This window comes from Carya illinoinensis, chromosome 6 (genome assembly GCF_018687715.1).
Source record: "Carya illinoinensis cultivar Pawnee chromosome 6, C.illinoinensisPawnee_v1, whole genome shotgun sequence".
NCBI classification, from domain to species: Eukaryota; Viridiplantae; Streptophyta; class Magnoliopsida; order Fagales; family Juglandaceae; genus Carya; species Carya illinoinensis.
The window spans coordinates 31968948-31993393 of NC_056757.1; the positions used below are offsets into that span (position 1 = coordinate 31968948).

General features: G+C 34.6%; 1 protein-coding gene and 1 pseudogene across 1 annotated transcript; one reads left to right on the plus strand and one right to left on the minus strand.

Annotated features, from left to right (window-relative positions):
* Positions 1–2193: 2193 nt before the first annotated feature.
* Positions 2194–3566, plus strand: LOC122313336 (MYB-like transcription factor 4). The gene is made up of 2 exons (XM_043128232.1): positions 2194–2724; positions 2860–3566. The coding sequence occupies exons 1-2, from the start codon at positions 2462–2464 to the stop codon at positions 3338–3340; spliced, it is 744 nt and encodes a 247-aa protein (XP_042984166.1). The 5' UTR covers positions 2194–2461; the 3' UTR covers positions 3341–3566.
* Positions 3567–9779: 6213 nt separating this feature from the next.
* On the minus strand, positions 9780–12985 carry LOC122312866 (annotated as a pseudogene).
* Between the last annotated feature and the right edge of the window lie 11461 nt (positions 12986–24446).

The window sequence follows — 24446 nt, forward strand, 5'->3', positions numbered from 1 at the left end:
AATATCTCTGTGAAGGGCTTACAAAATAAGAATTATTTTAGTTAGTGATATGATATTGATCAACTGAATTATTTTTTTCTCTTTCAAAATGCCTCATCAATGTGTTGGTGGAGTATGGTAGAGATCTTGTTGGTTCTATAATGAATTAGGTAGTCTTCTTTTCCTATCAGCTCTGCAAGAATCTTCAACAATCTTCCTCACCAAACAATGTTTTCTAGTTGGGTTTTAATGCATCCTGCTTGACATAAATTGAAGACAAGGGAAACAAGGAAGAAATGATGGATACAAAGAAAGCTATAGGCGAGTTAAAGGGACTGGGACCAGAGGAGAGGCCATTTTTCAGGCTCTATCCACAGTGTTGGGCATGGAATCGGCACTGTGTAATGGTCCATGGTGCCCCACATAGGTAGGGCAGCCGAAGAATTAGGTAAAGGTTTTTAGGACAACCCTACAAGCTTGGTTCCGTACCTAAGCACACGATATTCACGAGCTGCTGCATGTTCTGGCTATCACTATGAATTTCAGATCACTGAGCCGAACCAACCACGTTTATGACGATTTTCATTCTTTTTGCCACATTTTGAAGTTTTGATTCATATTAATGTGTTTGTGTGTGGTTTTTTTTTTTTTTGGCCTTTTTTGCTCATATTTTAGGGAAGATCGGTTAAGATAAGTTCATTAATTATGCTAACAACTAGCGGTAAAGCGACCTCACCGATCGTGACGATTAGTGCCCCATCCGATTGAAACAGGAGAGAGTAGAGGCACGTACGATTAATTAATATTCCTATATATTCATATGATCTTCTTGTCCATTGTTTCCCCAAGTAGTTTTTATATATAAATTTCAACATCAAACATTACTTTTTCCTAACTTTGATGACAAGTGTTGTTTATTTATTCATATTGATGTTTTGAAAGCAAAGTAAGCGTGCAAAGTCCTTGTATAGATGCAAGGATGGTAAGGAAAGGGTTAAATGATGGAATATATTATATAATATACACTTTGTAACTCCAATTTACCATGTTGGCGTGGTATTATCTATTGTTTAGAAAACGAGAATTGACCGAATGGTTGATGGGTAATGGCATTAAATGTTGTATACACCCAAGTAAATTTTACGAGTAGATGCCTCTCCCTCTTTGACAACTTATGCCCGTGATCCAAAGCTCTTACATCCACTTGATCCTTCATGATGTGAAAGAGAGAGAGAGAGAGTGTGTGTGAGAGAGAGACAGAGAGGAGGGGGGGAATCCATATTGTGGTGGTGGTGGTGGGTAACAAATAGCACCACACATTGGAGGGAGATAACAACAAAGAGATTGCGGCCGAAACTTACACCACAAGGTTGGCAAAAAGAAAAGAGGAAGGTGAACCAAAGCCCACATACAACAACAACAACCACAATCATTATCTTTTCCCTAGATCTCCCCTTTTCTTTCATCATCATCCAGCTCCCTTACCCCAACCTCCAACGCTTCTAGAAACACCCCTTCCCCCCAGCTTCTCTCTCTCTCATGCATGATAGTCTACCAATAGAATAAAGATCCACAACTACCATCCCTATACTAAATTAAGCACAGGTATAGATATATAAACCATTGGGACAATCCTTTCTTTAGATGTCCACTGCATCTAACCAATCAAAACTGACAAGATCGATTAGATATTTCCTTGGTACCATAACATGAATCCAACTCATTACATTCGACTCCTGAATTTTTTTTTTAAGGTGTGCTATCTGCAGAGTGATGGCCTGCAGATAATCTACAAACCATAAATATCTACAAATTAACAATCTAAAAACAAAAGAGTGAAGTGAAATCTTAGTATTTTGCTGTAAGGAACAAGGGTTAATTGGCCAAGCAAAGAAAAATTAGGGTACACCTTTACTTTAAAAACCCTAAATATGGGTGCTAGGTCCAGCAACATGATAAAATATAAGTTGTAAATATATTGTGGTACATGTTCATGTCTAGTACTGAGTTAGAGACGCTCATGAGTTAAAACTAGTATATATAATTGTTCTGAAGCTGTCCAGAGACAGAAAAAGGAGAAGGCCAGCTGATATCACACCTTGTCTTGCCCATACTTTAATATACCTTACTTTACACCTACCTGAAGGTAACCTATATTAATTTTCCTTTAACTTATTATATATATATATATATATATATATGATGATGCTAATATATATTATCAAGAGAGAGGGCCACCAGCCACTCCCTCTAACCTGTCTCACCAACTCACATCTAGAAGCAATTAGGGTCACTTCTCTCACTCTCTCTCTCTCTCTCTCTCTCTCTGTCTCTGTGAATAAACAAGTTCACATATAATAAAGCCATGCTGAACTCCCATCAAGCGAGTAGAGAAACAGGAAAAATATAACTCCATTTTGTAAATCCAAGCAGCACTAGTACTACTACTTCTACTCGATCGATCGGTAATTGATCCACTCAAATGGGAAGGTCTCCTTGCTGTGAGAAAGCTCACACAAACAAAGGAGCATGGACCAAAGAAGAAGATGATCGTCTTACCGCATATATCCGAGCTCACGGCGAGGGGTGCTGGCGCTCACTCCCTAAAGCCGCTGGCCTTCTCCGATGTGGCAAAAGTTGCCGGCTCCGCTGGATTAACTATCTCCGCCCCGACCTCAAACGCGGCAACTTCACTGAAGAAGAAGACGAGCTCATCATCAAACTCCATAACCTTCTTGGTAACAAGTGAGTCTTAACATATTCAATCAGCTTATATATGCATGTGTCTAATATCATCGAAAAAAAAAATTAGATTTTTTGTTTCTTTATAAAATGTTATAAATCGGTAGCATCAATGAGGTTTCTTGAATTTTGCTGTAGGTGGTCCCTGATTGCAGGGAGATTACCAGGGAGAACAGATAATGAGATAAAGAACTACTGGAACACCCATATAAGAAGAAAACTTCTGAACAGAGGAATTGACCCTGCAACTCACAGGCCAATCAACGAGGCTGCTCAGGATGCATCGACCATATCTTTTGCTGCCTCTGCGGTCAAAGAAGAAGAAAAAAGTGGGTATGGGGAGAAAGACATAAAAAGATCAGTTCAAGAACGGTGTCCGGACTTGAACCTTGAGCTTACGATTAGCCCTCCTTACCAAAACCAGAATGAGCCATTGAAGAAGACTGGTGTAGTGAGTCTATGTTTTGCTTGCAGCTCGGGGTTGCAGAATGGTAAGGATTGCAGTTGCAGGATATCTAGTATTGGTAGCAGTAGCAGTACTGGTAGCAGTGCTCCTGGTTATGATTTCTTGGGAATGAAAAGCGCGGTGTTGGACTACAGAAGCTTGGAAACGAAATGAGATGGAACTTGGTTTGAATTATTTAACTCAACAGATTGGAGTGAAACGAGACAGATATTCATGCTGTTAATTAGTTCGGGATATCATGTCTGTCTAACTTTCTTTCTTCTCTAATTTGTAATGAATAGTGATCATACAGTACCATTAATGAGTACTTGAACATTATTGGTGAATGTTTTCCACTCATTGGAATGTACGTTCAGTGATTTGGGTTGTTTCTTTTTTATTTCGAAAGGCTTTGTTTCCATCTGTTTAAGATTTCCCTTTTATTTTTCCAGTCAAAAGTTGGAGTTTTTCAGGCCACTTCCAGATCGATCTTCAAAAGGGTGATGTAATTGTTTGTTGCAACTTACTACGAGCAGGTAGATCAGATGAAGAGTTTTTATCCCCTTTTAGAAAGATTATGGTACGTGCAAATTTACATGAAAAGCATATAATATGTTTCTCTTTGATACTATGATCAATCTTTTGATCAGATTTTATTTATTTTTTATGAATAAATTATCATATATATTGCATGGCTTTATTCATGTGATACACGGGATTCCACGTCCTCTTTCCTAGCTTTTTTTCTTTTTTCTCTTTTTTTTTTTTTTCTTTTTCTCCGTCGAAAGGAAAAAAAAAACATTTGATCAGATTCTTTAGGGTTTATCTTTTGGAAAGACGTTTGGATTTTTAAATTTGAAGGTAATGTGGATAAGCAGTGAGAGGAGGAGAAATAAGGAAAAGATGGAGTGGTGGGTAACCAATCTTTTCCAAATTATAATAAAAGCAGATCTAAGAATATACGTACGATATATATATATATATGAAAAGTGTGAAAGAAACTGGCAACTGATCTTCGTGGTACCATCCTCTCTACCAAACTTCCAAGTCCTTAACATTAATTATCAAAGCCATGAGCCAACAAATTATTAACCTTCTACTTGCTCATATACATACATGTAACCCTAATTATTCTTGAGAGAATATCATGATGATCCACAATTTTCAATGGGTCAAGAATGCCAAAAAGAAAAAGTACTGTGAATCAAGATGAAATGCTAGCATGCTTAGTTTTATTGATTGGACGAACTTTATTTCCAGCCAGTATAGTTATTTTGACATAGTTATTTGCAGTAAAAATGACTATCCGTGATGAGAAATAACTTAGGTTACGGTAAAAAATTGTTATTTTCGTAAAAAATAACTTACAGCAAATAAATGTTTTTATTTTTATTTTTAGTGTACATTATTATTATTTTTTTTATATATACAATATATGGACAGGTATATTAAATAATTCAGTCCATTATTCCTTTCACAAGAGGTTACAAACAGATAGCCCAGAAGAATTGAAGATTGCCAAGAGATAATTAAGGGAAAAAAGGTTATGAATTTGGAAGTTTGCTTGGAAAATTATATAAAACTCAAATTATTATACCCTAGAAAAAGTTTGCATTAATGTTTTAACCCAGAAACACAAGTGTGTATATATATATATATATATCTTTCAAACATAGTTACTTAATTCTCTAATTAATAAATGGCAATTATATATGGAACTATTCAAAATGGCTGGGCTCCTCCATCTTCCTCCATTGATTTTCTTTAATATGCTAGACATACATGCAGATTATATTATAATAGCAGTTTTTGAAGATAAGATGGATATAATTATATGCAGAAATTATATGAAAGAATTAGAAAATAAAACAGTGAGTGAAAAGAAAACATCCCAGAGAGTTAGTAGTAGAGAGAGAAATTTCATGCTGAAAAAGCAATTTAGACATATATGGGCATGGGCCAAAAGGACAATGATCGAGCAAGCTGTGATAGCAATGGCCAATGACTCTTCCCGCGTATAAAAAAGATCAGGTTCTTTTCATCATCTCCTTCACCTTCACCTTCACCTTCACCTTTTTCAAAGTTGGTAGGTAGAGCATTAGAAGATTCTATAAGATATTTTCCCTATCTTCATCTAAAAGGAAATTATTGAACAGTGCTATGTTTGTTTATTTATTTGTACTTCCAACTATTACTTCAAAACAGAAAGAAAAGAGAGAGCATTGCTTCATTTCACTACAAGAAATATAATTATTTATGGTAAATTATTGTAAAAAATGATTATTTGTGACAATAATATTTAACTCATTTTAATATGAGATAATTATTTTTATCTTAAATAATATTAGAGGGTTCAAAATTTCCAATTATATTTTAAAATAATTTTAAGATTTTGATAGATGACAAAATTGAAAATTGTGCAAACCCAACATTATATATGGAAAATGTGCAAGGGAATACACCCACAAGGCATCCAAAGCTAGCTGCACTCCTTAATTTGTTGACACCCATTTTAATATGAGTATACTACGTATAATCGTGAAATGTATAAATATCATGCAGATCTATTTTTTTAAAATAATTACACGGCGCTTACACAATTATAACTGTAATTATCATTTCTTTTCTAATATATGGGATTTGAATGTAGGATCATTGTAAATTTTCTACATTTTTTTATGACATATACTTTTTATTATTTAAAAAAAGATAAACATAGCATATAAATTATCTTACAATATTTAATGTTTGAGTCCACAGTACTATATATATTATTAAAAGAAATATTGAGAGCGAAATGCTGGCTAATTAGCTATAAGAAAAATGAATTTTTGTAACTAATTTATTACAACGAAAAGAATACTATTCGCAACTAAATTTTTCTTGTAGTACTATAGTCCCTCAAGTACAATATATATTATACCTAGGGGCTAGGGTTTTAAAATGTGGATAAGTGAAAGACTTGAGAATTAAGGTGATCAGAGGGTAAAATTCAAAAGTTTAGTCCTCATCAGATATTATAAGGAAATTATAGAAGAGTCAATAGTTAAGTTGATCAATGGATGCAATTTTTTTTTTCTTTTCTTTTTTTCAAATGAAGTCGGGATATGGTAATTAAAGAATTCACATTAATAAGTACTTTTATTTTATTATACCTAAACAAGCACTCTGCTGAGGAAAAATAGGGTTTATATATGAATATATCAACTCATCTCATTCAAATAAAAATAAAAATAAATTGGAAAGAAATAAATTATTATACTATCTTATAAAAAGAATCTTGAAAATTTATTTGTAACATTTTTTGAAATTTTGGCCTTTAGTGGGTCCACCCCTTTGAGCAGGGTCGGAAGAGTTAACATGTACAGTTTGGTACTGGGGGAGTAGTATATGGGATAATTGATGAAAGGAAGAAAAACAGGAAGAAACCCAAAAGGATAAGATCATGGAAGATAAAAGTAGGTCATCATGTGTGGCTGTGATTTGTTTGTTCAAATATTTTCAGATATTTTATTTTTAAATATCATTTAAATATAAAATATTTTTAATTTTAAATCTTTAATTTTTTTTTATCTAATTAATACAATTTCCTTAAACTCTCAAACAAAATATAAAAAATAATACTATTTGTTTTTAAATTTAAAAACAATATTAAAAAACTACATTCAAATAATTTTAACTTCTTTTTTAAAAAAATTTAATAAAATATCTTAATTCCAACATTTTAATGCGCTGTTGTTAGGTGATGCATCATCCCGAAGTCGTCCACGCCCATAAGGGTCAACCTCACTCTCTGTTTCTCCCCTTTTCTTATGGTAATTGTTGGGTAGGGACCCCAGCGGTACCCTCACTTGTAATAACTTGAACGTCCTTCCCTGTCCAATCCTTGTATGACTATATTGATCTTAAAGGGCACCTACCCAACATCCTCCACCGTCCTCATTATATTTGTATTTGTAAGTAAAATGCCATTAACACGCTATATATATTATTGACGTGAAAGTTTATAATCACTTTAACAAGGTATGAGCCCATCATTGGAATGAGTCTCGAGACCTCTTCACGTCCAATGAAGGAGAGAGATTTTCTTTAACAAGCATGCCTTATATATATATATATATATATATATATAAACTAAACTGATGTACAATAAGTTCAAGGTGGGTCCTTACCACTTTCTATAGGCATAATTTAATTAAGAATATTAATGAAGGGTATCCGATAAAAAATCATTTCAATTGCTATCTATTACGTCACTGAATACGTATATTAATTTTGTAATTGTTATATTTTTCTGATCTTTCAATTTATTTAAAGAAGACGATATTTGTTGATATCTTCTAAGATCGGTGGTATTTGTCATTGTGGTGAAAGCACTTCATCTATTATAATATCATTCCTTCTAAAATTGATGGCCTTTTTTTAAGATAATTTGTCATTTATGTTGCAATGAAAGATTTTATGTTAAAAACGGAAAAAGATAGGAATAGTTTTTCTTATTAAAAAAATTAAAAAAAAAAAAGGAGTGGGAAAATTCGCAGGCGACTCAATGTGACTCCACGTGGAAAAAAAACTATGATCGAGAGCTTGACTGTTAACTAAATTCAACATTGGATAATTAATGCAAATCTACCCTAACAGTACTCGTCATGAAGAATGCACCCCACCAGTCGAGACCAACTACTCCATCTTCCATTTGATGTTTCTTCTAAAGAAGTAAATTATCGTGATTTAATGTGATAGATACGTTAACTTTATTTTATAATTAAAATAATCTTATAATATGAGGTACCATATAAAATTATATTAATTTTTAAATTTACTTTTTAAAATTCTATTATCTCTAAATCATTTTTTTAATAGTAGCAAGGTCACTTTGGGTTAGCTTTCCTTAAGGTCTTTGGATTATGAAAATATTTCATCTTATTTTGTTTTATTATTATAATTTTTTAAAATTTCCACACAAAATATAATAAACATTTTAACTTTTTTCAAATCTCAAAATAATAATAATATTTTATTCAACTTTCATATAAAATCATTTCATCTTATCTCAGTATACAAACAGCACCCATACCTGTTATCTCTTATATATGGAAGCTTTGGAGGAAACTGCACTACTTGAGTTGAAAATTAAGCAACTAATCTAAACGGTAGTAAGTCCAATCCAAAAAGAAAACCCAAAAAGGTGATCTTCAATTGCCTCTAGCTGTATGGCCTTGACTCTTGTGTATGATCTCATGAAAAGGAATGAAGCTGACTGATCAGAAGATCTTTGCTTGAGAGATATCAACAAAAAAATTTGAGGCATTCTACCTCATCATGCTGGCATTAGACTTTGCCCAATACAAGAGCACATAGTCATACTGGTTATGTTTGAAGAAGGGCTGCAAATTCGAATCATTATTTAGTGGCGTAAGGATTTCAACGCAAATTTCTTCAAGGATTATTGGAGCAACGTATGAGCAAACGTAAGTACAGTTAGGTCGGAAAGGCTTAGAAAAGTCTTGCTGATATATATGGCTAGTAAATATTCTTATTGGGTATTAATCTTTTATTAAATACGCAGTAGTCATAGCCATGCACGTAGGATGATGGGGTTTTATGATAATTTTCAAAGACTCTTTCTTTCTTGCTTGAGAAGATTACTCTGTGATTGCTTCCTGTATTTCAGAAAAGTAAAAATAAAGCACGTGCATTGAAAGAGCAGTTGAAGGCTTGAAGGCAGGTAATTCAGCTATTAATTGCTAACTTTGAGGTCCCTGAGGAATTTCATTCTGTTTGTGACCACAATCTTAATTGGGTTGGACATTTGTTTGGTGGTTGCATGTTGTTTGTTGGAATAATGAAGAGGTAACCTGGAAATTAGGATGACCACATCGACGTTTTTTTAGTATGTGTTCAAGTCACGGGCTAACTGCTTAATTTTTAATGTATTCTAGAAAGAGGAGGGGTTGGGTAGCTCATGAATACGACAGCAAACCTACCCTTGTGATTTAACATTTTGTTTTTGAATGTAATGCGCATCGACCCACAACATGGCACCACATAAAATGCACCAAATGGGTGCAGATGTCACAAGGCTACTGCTTGCAAGTCGATAGTTGACATGATAAGATTTGATTTATAAAAAAAAGATTTAAAATTAAAACTTACAAATTAAAATCATGTTATGTAAGTGAAAAGTATTGGCTAAAACATAAATCATAGGAGATGAATAATGACCATAAATCTTCTAAGATAGCCACCCTTGTGAAGAAAAATTAAAGAAAGAAACAACTTGCGCCGAAAAAACATGAAGATAAAGACCAAGAAATGCACCTTGCCAAATTTGATACCTTCCGGCAGGTTCAAGCAATTTGATAGAGATCGTATTATTTGGGGCATCACTACTTGGATTTTGATGTGAACAGATTGTAGGCCAATGATGAGAACTTGCACCGTTGTTGGGTGAAAATTTCAAGCAGACAGAACTTGAGCTAGACTTCTTTGGAGAGTGGCTTTGATAATTCCTGAACTGATGTTGTTTCTAGTGATTGGATACAACACCTATTTCATGTTCCAGATTCAAGAGTAGTATAGGAGCATAACAGGGTGTACCCCGACTTTCAAATAGAACATGAGCACTATCCATTGCTTGGGAATTTTGTGTTTATGAATGCAATTTTACAGGGCTGTCACTGCATGCTAGCCTTTGTGGTATCTTCCATTTTTCTTTTCTAGGCAATATATCTAGCCCCCAGATAGGGTACAATTATGAGTAACAGTTTGCAAGTAACAACAAAATTAACTACTCTTCAGTATCTCCTAACTACTGTTCAACAATTTCACTAGACACTAGGCAGTGGGGTTTTTTTTTTGGGGGGGGGGGGGAGATTTGAAGCGAAGTATCTAACTCAAGTCGTGATAAACCTAGAAATTAGATCTCAAGTTACAGGAAATAATCATTTATATCAGGCAAAAGATAAATTCACCAGGAAGGTGCAGATGAAATATGAGAACGCAACAGAGCTGGGTCTCTTATGCAGTGACTTTCTTTGCAGCCTCTGGCCCCTGCTGCTGCCTTCTCTGCTTCAATATCAGCAAAAATGGCATCAATTTCAGCTTCGTCAAGCTAGTGCAGTTCATGCTCCTTTGTCAATTGTTATCATGGCAGTTTCTATGTTCTTCCCTCCACTATATACAACCTGATTAATAAAAGAAACAAAAGAGACAAAAAAAAAAAAAAACTTTATTTTGAAAAAGAAAAGAGTTAAATGAGATATATTAGTACCCAACCTTGTACCATGTGCCAAATTTATTCCTCTATGCTAACCCGACAACAAAAATCCAGCACAATCCTAGTCAAACGGGTTGACCACCATGAAAGGAAGACTGGGTTGGTTTAAATCGCTAGCATCAAATATAACCTTTGCTTTGGAGTGATCAAAAGCATTCCATAAAAGGGGAAGTTGTGCTTTGTCAGTTATTCTTGTTTATATGTTTTTTTCCCTTCCATTACAATCTCTTCATAGGCATCCTCTTCCACATTTATATTCCAATTCTTCATGTCTTAAAGTAAGGAACAAATTCATTCTCTACAGGGGAACAAACAACCATTTTATGCACCCAAACTTCTGGCCAATTGTAAGGAAATGCAAACATATTTAAACTAATGCACAGACAATTATCCATCAACAAAATTCGAGCAAGATTGATTGTGATAGCCATTTAACAAGAGATAACCACATAACATGTCATGAGCCAACTAGTCAGGATGACAAAATCACTAGATAAACCATTATGAGCGTGCTGCACCACAATCTTCCAGGTAGCAAATTTATGTCATTCAACATTAATAAATAATGTGCAACTTGCTCAGCTGTTGGATTCAAAATTTATATTTTTTGAGAGGTAATCATTCGTTTTATTAAACAGAATCCATTAAATTTTCTCAACAGTCTCTAGACAGAATTCCCAGGGGTGGCTATGAGAATTTGGAACTTTGATACTTTGATAGAGAAAGGTATCCAGAATGGCATGATTTTGAATGGGTTGAGATTCAAAATTTAATATACACAAATTAACTGAAAGCTTTCATTTTATCCAGTTATCAAGAAACTGAAAATCAATCTCACAATAATATAAAACGCACCTCGTACAGAGTTCCAAGCTCTTTATTTATTTATTTTTATCAAGAAACATCCACAGCCAAATAAAACCGAGTTCAAGAGGAAAGGCCAGTAATATTGGTTGTAGGGATCAGTATTGAGAGCAGGTTATATCAATTGATTGAGTACTGGCACATTGTATGCAATGTCGATTCAAAATATGTAGCAGTCAAGAACAGTTATGCTCGGGTGGTTTTGGTATATACACAGGTAAAAAGTCCAGTATACATTCAGACATGCGCACACAACTCATACACATGCACTCAATTACAAGATAGGGGGAGTAACTTACTCCAAGCAAAGCATGGATCGCCAACTTCACAGTTTCTTATCCAAAAGTTTCTTCATAATTCTTTTCCATAAAGTTCCTCATTGAATTCGAGTTTCTCTCCTGTCACATTGGACTTTCCATGCTTGCTGATAAACAGGATGGAAGTGGATTGAAACCTGTCAAAGCCCAAACAGTCTTACATCCCTACTTTAATTCTGTGGTAAACCCGCTATGTAAGGTGATATCTATTCTTCAGCTACCAGATCTTCAACCTTAAGCCTATGGCTCTGACACTCGATGCATGCCCTGTTTATTAAGACACAGGCATCTGCTTTCAATCCGGCATAGGCCAGCACAACATGATCATCCAATCAACCATCTTTGTAACCGATCTGGGAACAGAAAAAGATGATGAACATGAAGTGGGCAAGTATGCCAGACTAGGGCAATGCAATAGCTTCAGAGTTTTTACACCCCTCATGGACATGAGGAAAAGGTGATGCAGTAACATGACCAATTGCTAATACACAGGGCAGGAACAAAATGCAACAAGAGCATTAGTATCATACATTAGAAAACCAAGTTCCTCGCATAAAGTAAATAACTAACTAAATAAATCCAAAAGCATCAAAAGTTCAAAGCTTATGTCTTGAAAGTTTGCAAGAGAAAGGTGAACCCATTGGCCCATTTGATCCCCACAGAAAGCCAGGTCAACTGTCAAGCTTTAAATGCAAGTATCATCATGTTCATTAGTTGAAGAGACAATGAATTAGCGCTCATATTCATAGAAATCTACTCTCTTCTTCTTCTTCTTCTTCTTCTTTCGTTTCAGTGTCTGACAACATATTAGCCAGTCAAGTTTATCATAATCTCGATTTACAACAAACCTGGGATTGGAATCTAGCGCATTAATTTAGCTATCTAATCAAACTGGAAAAAAATCCCATTACTGAAAAATCCGTAAATTAAAAATCAAGCTAAACTCTGGACCAAATTTAGACAAAACCAAAAAACGCAAACTTTCTTCCTATTCTTCTTCTTTTTTTTTTTTTTAATGGAATTTGTTTTTCATGTATGTGTATATGTATGTACGTGTAGGAGCACGTACAGTCCTGGAGTTTGGGGGTGAACTTTTCGAAGCTAAGAACGACGATGCTCGAGGCGCGGACTCCGACGGTGGGGCGCCTTTCCTTTGCGGACGGCTTCGAGGGCGTACTCGACCTGGAACAAATGCCAGTACGAAGAGAACAGGCCCGTTTTCGCCCGTTCGTACCTCGCCATCTTCTTCTTTCTTCTGCTTTTGATTTAGCTTTTGCTTTCGGCTTTTACGCTTTTCTGTGTGCTACCTGAGAGTGGATGGACGGAACGTAGCAAAGAGTAATGCTGGACACCCTACTATATAATTAGTTAGATTAATTTATTTTTAATATATTTTTTTTTGAAATAATTTATTTTTAATATTTAACCAGTGATATTATTGAAATGCGTAAACCTATCTACACATAAAATTTTTATTTTTATAAATTTAAAATCTTCATATATATATATAATCTTATATTTAATTAATTATTAAATTCATCAAAATAATAATATATTATTTTTTAATAATAATAATTTTAAGTTTTTATAATTGAGAGGGAAATTAAAACTTTCCACTCATGCTCGTGCCTGGCCCACCAAGCACACTTCAAGCCCATGTTTGGGTTCTCAACATTATTTGCATTCTCTAATAGTTAGGAAATAAATGGAAATAAAAAATGATGAACAGAAACCTTTAAATTTGTAGCATTAACAAATGAAATTTTTCCTCTGTAAAGTGCTCATCACTAAAACCACAAATGGACCATTTTTCTGAAGTGCGCTAAAAAGAAAGGTCATTTACACCTCTTCACGGCATCCGAGCAAAGAAATGTCAGTGATTGAGTTCTCAAAAACCCATTTGCCAATCTCCAATGCTCGTGGAAGACCAACAAGAAACAAAGTCTTGAGCGAAAAAATCCAGAGAGATAGATCTGAGATTGGTCAACATCGTTGTGGGTGGGGGAGGCATGACCATTGGGGCTTCGTGGGAATTAGAAGATTTCAGTTTGAAATGAGAGTGGGGGAAGACTTCAAACCCATGCTTGGGGAAGACGAAGAGAAAAAGGGATTTAGCTTCTTAGTCTTGGGGATCTCTATGCTTGGAGAAGACGAAAGAGGTCTATGTGTGACGCCCTCAAATTCCGTTTGGGATCGGACGGACATTTGAAGCGTCGAGACATGCAACACAAGATTACCTGCCCCCGTTCATGATATATAAGATGCAATAATCCTAACATGCATATAACATTATGCAATATTCGCAGCGGATAATTTTTTTCTTTAGCAATACTATGCACCAAACTGAAAATATCCCAATACTTAAAACATACTTCATACATAAAGATCCATTGAATAACTAAGATCACAGCACTATTCCAAAATAGTTATGATCCAAAAGTACTGGAGATGCAACTCCATCGTACAAGTAGTAATTTAACTACTATATTAACATTAACGACGCACCGTCGTTCAGTCGACTGTGTCTAGTTGGTCAGCTCCTGGTCCTCCTTCAGGTCCTGTAACAAGATCTACCATTCGGGAGAAATGGTAGTTGGGACTACCACAGTGAGATTTGATTACAAATCTCAGCAAGTTAACAAAAAACTTCCACACAGACTAATGATGCATGGATGACAGTAAAAGCATAAATGCATAATCAAATTCATAAGTAATTAAAGAAGAACTTAGCGTACAACATAGCATAATTGACATAACTTAAATTGAAACATGAACTGAACTTGACTTAGCATAAACTTGTTCTGAAACTTGAATTAACATGAAAAATACATACTCCACAGTTGTTGTGGCCCCATGTATTCTACGTGTAAATACATACTCCACAGTTGTTGTGGCCCCATGTATTCTACACAAACTTGACTTAACATTAAAAATACATACTCCACAGTTGTTGTAGCCCCATGTATTCTACACAAACTTGACTTAACATGAAAAATACATACTCCACAGTTGTTGTGGCCCCATGTATTTTACGCATCACAATTGTAGTTAAATACATACTTCACAGTTGTTGTGGCCTCATGTATTCTACACAAACTTGACTTAACATGAAAAATACATACTCCACAGTTGTTGTGGCCCCATGTATTCTACACAAACTTGACTTAACATGAAAAATACATACTCCACAGTTGTTGTGGCCCCATGTATTTTACGCATCACAATTGTAGTTAAATACATACTCCACAGTTGTTGTGGCCCCATGTATTCTACACAAACTTGACTTAACATTAAAAATACATACTCCACAGTTGTTGTGGCCCCATGTATTCTACACATCATAATGTACTCAAGATGAAATGTGACTGGAATATGAAAGGACTGAAGTCCTGACGTAACATAACGTGACTTGAACATAACTTAGAATACATGACCAACTTGAGATAGAAACATTTCGTAACATGGCATAACATATAATAGACAACATATTTAATATGATATACTTGCAACAGTGAATATTACATGACTTGACTTACATGTAATGGATGACATACTTAGCATGACGTACTTGTAATGTACAGTAATATATAACAGAATATATTATGTAACAGATAAAAATTGATGACAGAATAAATTCTGTATAATAGACAATTACATGATAACTTGACATGGCATGACACATATGATAACATACATACATACACTGTAGTTCTTTTACTTAGCACACATACACAGTAGACTGCTAGTAAGTTAAAAGCTAACTTACCTCGATCTCCGCGTTTCTTATAAAACTTCAAGTGCGATCACGAGGAACTATAATTAGTAATTCTAAAAGTTAGAACTAAATCACTAATAATTTGAAATATGGAAAATACTAACTTAAAGAGTAAAATTTTCATTTTACTCTCTACATGTGGAAAAATGACCGTTTTACCCATAACTTAAGGATTTTACATACTAACTCTAAAAGTTTCTAAAATTTACATTCCTTATGTAAATTTTATCCTAAACTTAAATATCAACTCAGAAAAATTTAAAACAAAACACAACTATGAAGAACACACTATGGTTGAAACATCCATAGGCCATTTCCCTTTATTTTTGTTGCAATTCCTTCCAACTTCAAAACTCATGCTTAAACCAAAATTTTGCAACAAACATCTTCCAATCCTAAGTTCAAAACCATACTTAAAACATCCATTTAGAAAAAGCTAATAATTAACACCAAACTTTTTTGTAAAAAAATCTAAGCACTTGAATCACAAGTTTTGACCTTAAAATCAAAACATATCCAAGAATTTCAAAAATCAAATCTTACTTCTAACATATTCATAATATCATCCTAACATCAACCATGCTTTAAATCATCAAACTAAAGTCACCAAAATCACAAAATAAAATTTGGAGTTTTTGGTTTTACACTTAGTCCAAAAACAGAAACTTTTTCCTCAACTAGTTTTCATAAATCTCTTGATCTATGACTTATAAATCAAAACATCTCCAAGAATTTCAAAAATCAAATCTTACTTCTAACATATTCATAATATCATCCTAACATCAACCATGCTTTAAATCATCAAACTAAAGTCACCAAAATCACAAAATAAAATTTGGAGTTTTTGGTTTTACACTTAGTCCAAAAACAGAAACTTTTTCCTCAACTAGTTTTCATAAATCTCTTGATCTATGACTTATAAATATATGATCTTCAAACCAAACCATTACATGGTTTAAAAAGATGTCCTAAAACATATACAAGCTTCTAATTCAAGATCACATGGTTAGAAATTAATCAAAACATAAATTTAGCCAAGAATATCCACACTTTGGCTTATTTGAATATCTCTTTGCATAAAATTTCATATCTTTGAAACTAACATTAAATATCTTCAAAATAATAATATAACATGTATATAAGATATTTAGGATCCTCCAATAAAATTATCAAAGTCATTAGAATAGGTTTAGACCACCAAAGAGTTAAACTTTCTCAAAACAGAAACTGTTTTTCCTCTTCCAGTTTCTAAGTTTCTAAATCTAAGAAAATCTTTCATCAAAACCTTTAATCATGCAAAAATCCTCAACCAATAGTCATATATACATGTTAACAATACCCACTAAAAATTTCGGACCAATATCTATCCATTAGCTTGGTCAAAAACTCCAAACTATAACATACTCTCCAGATTCACGCCCAGAATGACCTTTCTATGGTTAAAAATACTTTTGACCGACCAAATGACCATGGAATGATACGAAAAATACATCTACGGAAACTAGACTCAAAGAGGAATAACTTATATAAAGGAGACTTTATGATAAAACACTTACAAAAGCTTCGAAATGAGTGTGCAAAAGAACTCCTAAAAGCTGTCCGAGAGAGAGTGTTTGGTATTCTTTCAATGGAAAGCATAAATGAAGATAATTTCGTGGGGAGGGATGGCTGGAGATATTTGTGGATAAGATATGGAAGAGATGAGGCTGGAGTGAGAGTTAAGTGTAGGACTCTCTTACCCGAAGTGAGAGTTAAGTGTAGGACTCTCTTACGTAATAATATCTACAAAAATCAACTCAAGATATTTTTACCCAATAATATCCACGAAATTAGTTCAAAATATTTTCTAAATGTGGAGTAGACTTGGAAGAGTAAGGTGGTTAAAATCTTTCCATGTGTATTTTAAATCTATGTTCTTAAGATATTTTCCAAATGTGTATTTTGCTTAGGTGTCATGATCTCACACCTTGATTTCCTTCACAATTCCATCTAATGGTTTCTCTTTGTGCTAAGTATCTAATACTATTCATTATGTGTGGTTAAGATCTTGCCAAGTATCCAAATAAAATTTCGCTAATCTAATTTGGACATTTCACACTGTGATTTTGAAAACACTGCATTTAGTACGTTTATCGAGATTACTATTCACTCCAAAAATAAACGTAATAAACTTAGTACTGAAAAATCCTAAATATTCAATTAAGCCTAGTGGTGTAGATTATAATGTATTCTGACACTTCTAACTATCTCAAATAATTAAAATCGCATTTCTGGCACCATAGTGAGTGATAACACTAACTATGTTGACAGGCTAAAACCTATGCGATTAGTCGATTCGTGTAAACTTACGAAATTTTCACGAGGTTCTTAAGGTCAAAAGAAATTCCACAATTGAATTTCTAGCGGGCTGTTACACTGTGGCTGTCTTCGGAGTTAGGAAGATGATGAAGAACGAATCATTTTGAGAGAAAATAGAAACAGTGTCATTTTACTTGGAGCGGTGCTATATACAGTCCTCTCGAGAGGACTGTATTTGCAGTCTCAATGTGTAAAATGACTGAACTGTTCCCATTTTGCAGTAAAAAATTACTACAATACCATTCTTTTCAACCTAAAGCAAAACAGATGAGAAAACATTAGAATTTCTTCTGCAATACACCTCTGCGGCGCTCCGGACCAAATCTCCACCTTCATTGACCACCACAACCCAATCTCTTCCGCCATCGACAAAAAAACCACATCTACCATCAACGGAGTCACATACTCAAAGTTTCTTTTCTTTCCTTTCGATTTTTGGTGTCTTAAGCATATTTTGTTCAGATTTGAACAAGTAGAAAGAAGACTACAAGATGAGAACCTCAAATCTGAACCAAAAACCTTAAAAAACTTGGCTTAAGTTAAAATTACAAAAAAAAAATTTGTTTATTGCTCCTACCATAAATCTGCATCTTTGGAGAGTAGAATAAAGAGTCGGAATTTTCCCCTTGTGTAGCTGGGGTCCATTTGGTTGTATTTTGGCATCTTGCCATCTATGTAGACGAATATGCTTCAAACAAAGACGAATATGCTTTAAACAAAAGAAAGAACACAAGGAAAATGGAGGAAAATTAAAGAAAAGAAAATAAAATGAGATTTATCAAACCAGATAAATGTAGCCGTCTTCATTCAAACCAGATTTATCAAACCAGACAAATGTATTCAAACCAGATAACTCAAACTGTAAGTATTGACAATATTTTCACAAATTTATAAACTGATTTTTCATACAAAGTGACGGTGATGGGGTGAGGGGAGGGCGATGGGGACAGAGTTCTCTAGGTATGTTTTCTGCTTTTGAAGAGAAGGATGGGGTGAGGGGATGCAATGGGGACTTCTGAGATAGGGTGAGGGGAGGGCGTTGGGGGTGAAACGCAGTGTTTCATTTAGGCCTGCAATACAATCCACATCTGTGGACTGCAATAAGAATTTTCCTTTTACTTGTACCATGTGGCCACGATTTCCTTGCGGTTTCCCCCGGCAGTTACATCCAACATTTTTCACAAACAAATGATGTATAGCTTTAAAGTAGGCCTAAGTCCGACTTTTAAGTTCGATATCATACGTTAAAGAGAGAGCCAAAGCTCGGTGTAGTTAAAACAGACTGAGTTTGTCTGGAGAGTTTTAAAATTTAAAAATTACTTTTAATTGTTTAAAAATTTTTTTAAAGAAAAAATAATATATTTGATAAATTTATAAAAAGTATTTTAATTATCTAAAAATATTGAAAATTTACTTTTAAAAAAAGCACCAAATTAAAATTTTTATAAAAAAATTCTTGCAGATAACTGTATATTTAAAAAAATAATAATATAACTAACTTTAAAAATATTTTAGAGACATAATCATCAAATAGTAAATAATTTTTTAATAATAAAACTTATTATTTAAATTATAAACTATATTTTCTATCGTAAATCTAAACATGCACTTAAACTAGCTAGAAATAGGAGGCCGATGCTAGCAGGCTTGGTAAGCCAAACCAAGAACGATTGCAAATCACCGTATATCGACTGAAATTCTTGAATTATAGACTTTCACTCTCAACTCTCTTTTAACATGAAAATGAATTAAAAGGAAAAAAGAGATCTAAAAAATTATAGAGTAAACTCCAATTAAATGGTATCTCACCGATGATCACTACGTATAAAAGGAAATTATTGATGTCACTGTATGCATCATGTGTGTCTTGAATTCTGCTGTGCAAGTATCATATTTCTCTAATACTCCCTCTAGAGTCACCTTGATATCCCCAACGTACAATTCAATCACCGAAAGGGGCTCGAAAAGAGAAAATACAAGCAACCTGCATCCTATGATGTCCAAAGTAGAAAATTACTTACGCCCTCTTCAATTATTAATATAAAAAATAAAAAATTATGAAATAGACACAATAGTTAAATATTCAAGTCCTCTCGAACTAACTAGTTTTTAGAGAGAGAAACTCTCATCTCTCTAGAATTAAAAACCAAAATCTCCTCAGAGGGAGGCGGGAGCTTCGGCTCCTTCCTCCCTTCGGCTCCTATTGTTTTTCTTTTGTTTTGTTAGTTTTCTCTTTTGTCTGCCCAGTTCCTAGTTTTGGTGTAATGGATATAGGGAGACGGTATCTAGTCTCAATGGATATGGCGCTTTGGCACAAGGCGTTGGGGGGTTCGAGTCCAGATGTTTTAAGGGAGCGTTGCCTGTTTCTCGAGGCCTTAGAGCAAGGGTTCGAGGCATGGTTTGATCGGTCCCAAAAGGTCCAGACTTGAGATGGCCCTGCTCTGTTCTGGACGTAGCCCACGGTGATTGAGATGGTGGAGAAGGTTGAAGACGAGATGGCCTACGGCGTTCAAGTCGGTGCTGGTTAGAACGAAGGTGAAAATGCCGGAGAAATGCATGGAGATGGTTTGAAGAGGAATGCCTTGTAGTTTTTTTTCTCTGGCGAGATACCGGAGAGCAGAGCTTTTCTATGGCTTGCGGAGGACCGCTAGAGAGTATGCATGCATCCGGTGTTTTCAGACTATGTGGAGGAGCTTGGAGCCATGAGCAGCCCTTATTTTTAGATGGCAAGGAAAAGCTTGGAGCCGTGAGCTTGGAGGAGTGCTTTCCTTGCACATGGTGTTGATCTGCACCTGTTTGGAGGGAGGGGCACCGGACGGTGAGGGAGCAGCAGCAGAAGTTAGAGATGAAACCCTAAATGGGTTTGTACGCGGGCTGGGTTGTTTTTTGTTGGGCTGAAACCCAACATTTTGGTTGGGATGGGTTGTGTTTTGTTTGGGTTGTGCCCAAGATGTTCTTTAAGTGGTCCTTTTGTTGTATTTCTTTTTTTAATTTGTTTTAGTTAGCAGTAGGAAACATAGTCTCTAGGACCGAGTGTTCGTAGAGTTTGTACTCCACTCTTTGGGAGGGGAGTTGTGTGGACCGGTAGTCTAAGGCAGAGTTTAGTCTCTCAGACAGTTGGTCTGGAGATCTGTCTCTCAGACGGTTAGTCTGGAGGCCTTGGACAAGACCCTGTCAGTTGCAAAGAAATTTGTGGATTGAAAAGTGAGAAAATGTTAGAATTTAACTTGTATTTTATAAGTTAAAAATTATAATTGTCCGCTTTCACGAATGATTGGAATTTCACTTTAAAAATATATATATATTCAAGTACATTAGAGTGTTTTCCATATATTAATGATGATGGTGATTGACCAGCTGGCCATAACTAGTTATGTGTTGCCACAAAAATAAATAAATCTTTAGCGGCGTTCATATGTCGCTATATTGAAGTCAAGAATGGAAAAGAGATTAGTGGAGATATTATTTGTCAAGATATATTTTCGCCAAAAAGGTTTGGTTTTTGCGGCGACTTTACAATTCGCCACGTGCAAAAACCCAGAATACTAAAACATTACCATTTGCGTCTCCAATATCAGAGATGAAGTGGTAGGACCATAGATGGAGTCTTGGAGGAGGTGGTGTGCCTTTGGGTTCGTGCGTGCATGGTCCTGATGGATTATCAGGCCTCAGGGTCAGGTCACCCCGGCCTCGTGCAGCAGCAAGTTTGATGCTAATAATCTATACATATTTATGTTGGCCGGCGCCGGGCAGGAGGCCGCCGGAGGACTACTTAATTATGATAGACTCTTTTTAATTTAATAATTAGGTATTGTTTCCTTTTCACAAAACCAATTATTCCGATCCTGAATCATGATGATCTCTATATGTATCTATCGATTAGAATGCAGCAGCAAGTTGTCACCATTATTATTATTACCTGCTTCAGTGCCAAAAGCACTAAGCAGATTCCTTGTGCTGCATATCTACACACATTCGTGCCTCACGTGTCCACAAATTGGTAAAAGTATAACTTGACCCAGTAAACCCTCATGCTTTTCCTGTTTATAATAATCTGACTTGACTTTTTTCTTTTTATTGACCAACGCTAGCTAGTTGTATATATGGTATACTAAGATGGAGTAAGCTTTGTTAATCAGTATCGAGCTGAAATTAATTGTATGTATATATTGATGGTAGAGGACATGATCATTTGGAACGATGAAAAACAATAGATCGTGCATGTTTATCATGATCTGATGATCATATATGTCTACAAGCCAAATTGCATATATCCAAGATTAATAATTAGCAGGTACCATATATTATGTTAATAAATAAATCTCATATATATTGTCTGTGAACAAAATCTTGAACATATTTATAAAGTTAGAGCAAACATTTTTTTATTTTTTTTAACCGATTTTATGAGATGAGTTAGGTTATAAATTTCTTCATGATATCAGAGTCTGTCATAGGACGAATGAGGATCCACACTACTTACCCTGTGACAAAAATCAGAAAAAACACTAATCTATACGTGAGGGAGGGTATTGAGGAATAAATCCTAAATTGCTTATGAACAAAGTCTTTGACATATTTATATGGTTAGAGCAAACTTTTATTTTTGAACTGATTTTATGAGATAAATACTTAGACCCATGAATTTCTTTATATCATAAAATATTTATTAGGTTATTAAACTCTATTTTTTGTCTCCAATAATAATAGGCAGCTGGCAATTAATTTAATATGACTTTAAAAAATAATATTTGTTTTTAGCTCGGATTCGGATTTTCATTTTACTCACTGAAAATGGACCTACCTAGCTAGGTTAAGACCATAATAATAATTTAAGTGATTAATATATATCACTATCTCCTTAATTATTATATATGCATTTTTAATTATAATTAGTTATTTGAACAATTGATTACTGATCAACATAGCGTGAATAATGATGATCATGATGATGGGGTTGAGGTATTTAAGATGGCATTGGATTTTTCAAGGATGGCGAGTGCATGTTATCAACACATGAGTGATAACATTGAATGTGGTGGGAGATCGGTCAGCGAGCATTAATTTTGGGAGACAACAAAAACCCGGCCCCTCCACGAAAGGCAAGTAGAGCTACACATGACATGGTGATATCTAACTAGAGCAGTGCTCGCTTCGATTCCCTGGCCTGAAGCGTCCAGTGCTCGATCGTTGACACCATGATGATCATGAGGACCCTCCACTTTCCGTGTGTAGTAAACTTTGAATGATATTTATGCATTTATGTATTAAGCATGGGACCACCAAGCCCTCAAATGGGAAAAAGGTAAAAAAAAAAATTTGTGATAAAATATAACTTGGGATGTATTAATTTTGAGTGCCATGTCTCGATCTCCTACGTAGTGGAAACTTAACCATACTCGATCGATCGGGTCCTGTCCGGCCACTTGGGAAACACTCGAAAATGACTGTTGTTTTGGCCGGGTGCTTCTAAGATCGACTATACCCTCTCAATTATATAGGTTGTGGTTCTTGTGCGGTTCCGGTTCTGCCACATGCAAGAAATTATGATTGTCTTTCTTAATATATATATCACGAACCTCATTATAATTTATGTACATGCACAATATTATTGAAAGTATTTAATGCTTTTACCCTCGGGGAATGGTGACCAATCAATTTAATTGTACGTAGTACCTCGAAATGATGGTACAAAACTGAGAAGTATCTCGTCTAAGAAGGTTGTGTATCTGTTTATCGATCATGGCGATTATGTTCTAGAAGAAATTAGTGAACACAAGATGTTTGATAAAATGCTTCAGTTACCGTGAGAGTATTGATCAGAGCCTTTATTGATATTTATATACATCAATACAAGAGGTATTTGACCGTTAATGACAAGGAATTTGTACAAGGAAATTTACAAAATAAAGAAACACACAATATGGAGCTAGCCGCGCGCGGTTGCAAGAGTTGAAGTTGCCATATGTGTGAGCGAATATCTTCATGGAGATGTGATAGCCGTTGGGATTGTTGCCATATGAGGTGAATCTGGATATGGCAAGTCTTCATTTGGCAACTACTTATAATATATCCTTCCCTAATCAATATCTCTCTATCTATATAAGCAAATTCGAGATGCTTCCTATGAAGGCCTATATGACCGTGGGAAGAACCAATATGAATGCATGCATGGTGTATGGTTCGATCCTGAAACAAAAATAGAAACGTCTTAGAGCTGTACGTACGTACAAGGTGGGATCGAGCTTTCGAGCGCGGATGAGTCATCTTGCTGATGCCACAAGCCATTATGTACATATAAGGGGGATTAGGATTACATGAGTACTTAATTAGAGACATTAATCCGTATATATCTTTAGTTGCATATTAAAAGAGTAAAAATAAAAAAGAGAAAGTGTCCAGATAAAAATCCATTTGCAATCAAAATGCAATAAAAGGAACGTTAAAAAATAATATTATATAGGTCAAAGGTCCCATGCATGCAATTCATTTTTTTTCTTACTCTAAGCCTTGTTTGGATTTAGAAAGCGTTATCTCATCTCATCATTACAATTTTTTTAAATTTTCACATAAAATATAATAAACAATTTAACTTTTTCAAATCTTAAAACAATAATAATATTAAAAAAATAATATGATAACAATATTTTATTCAATTTCATATTTCATCTAAAACCATCTTATTTC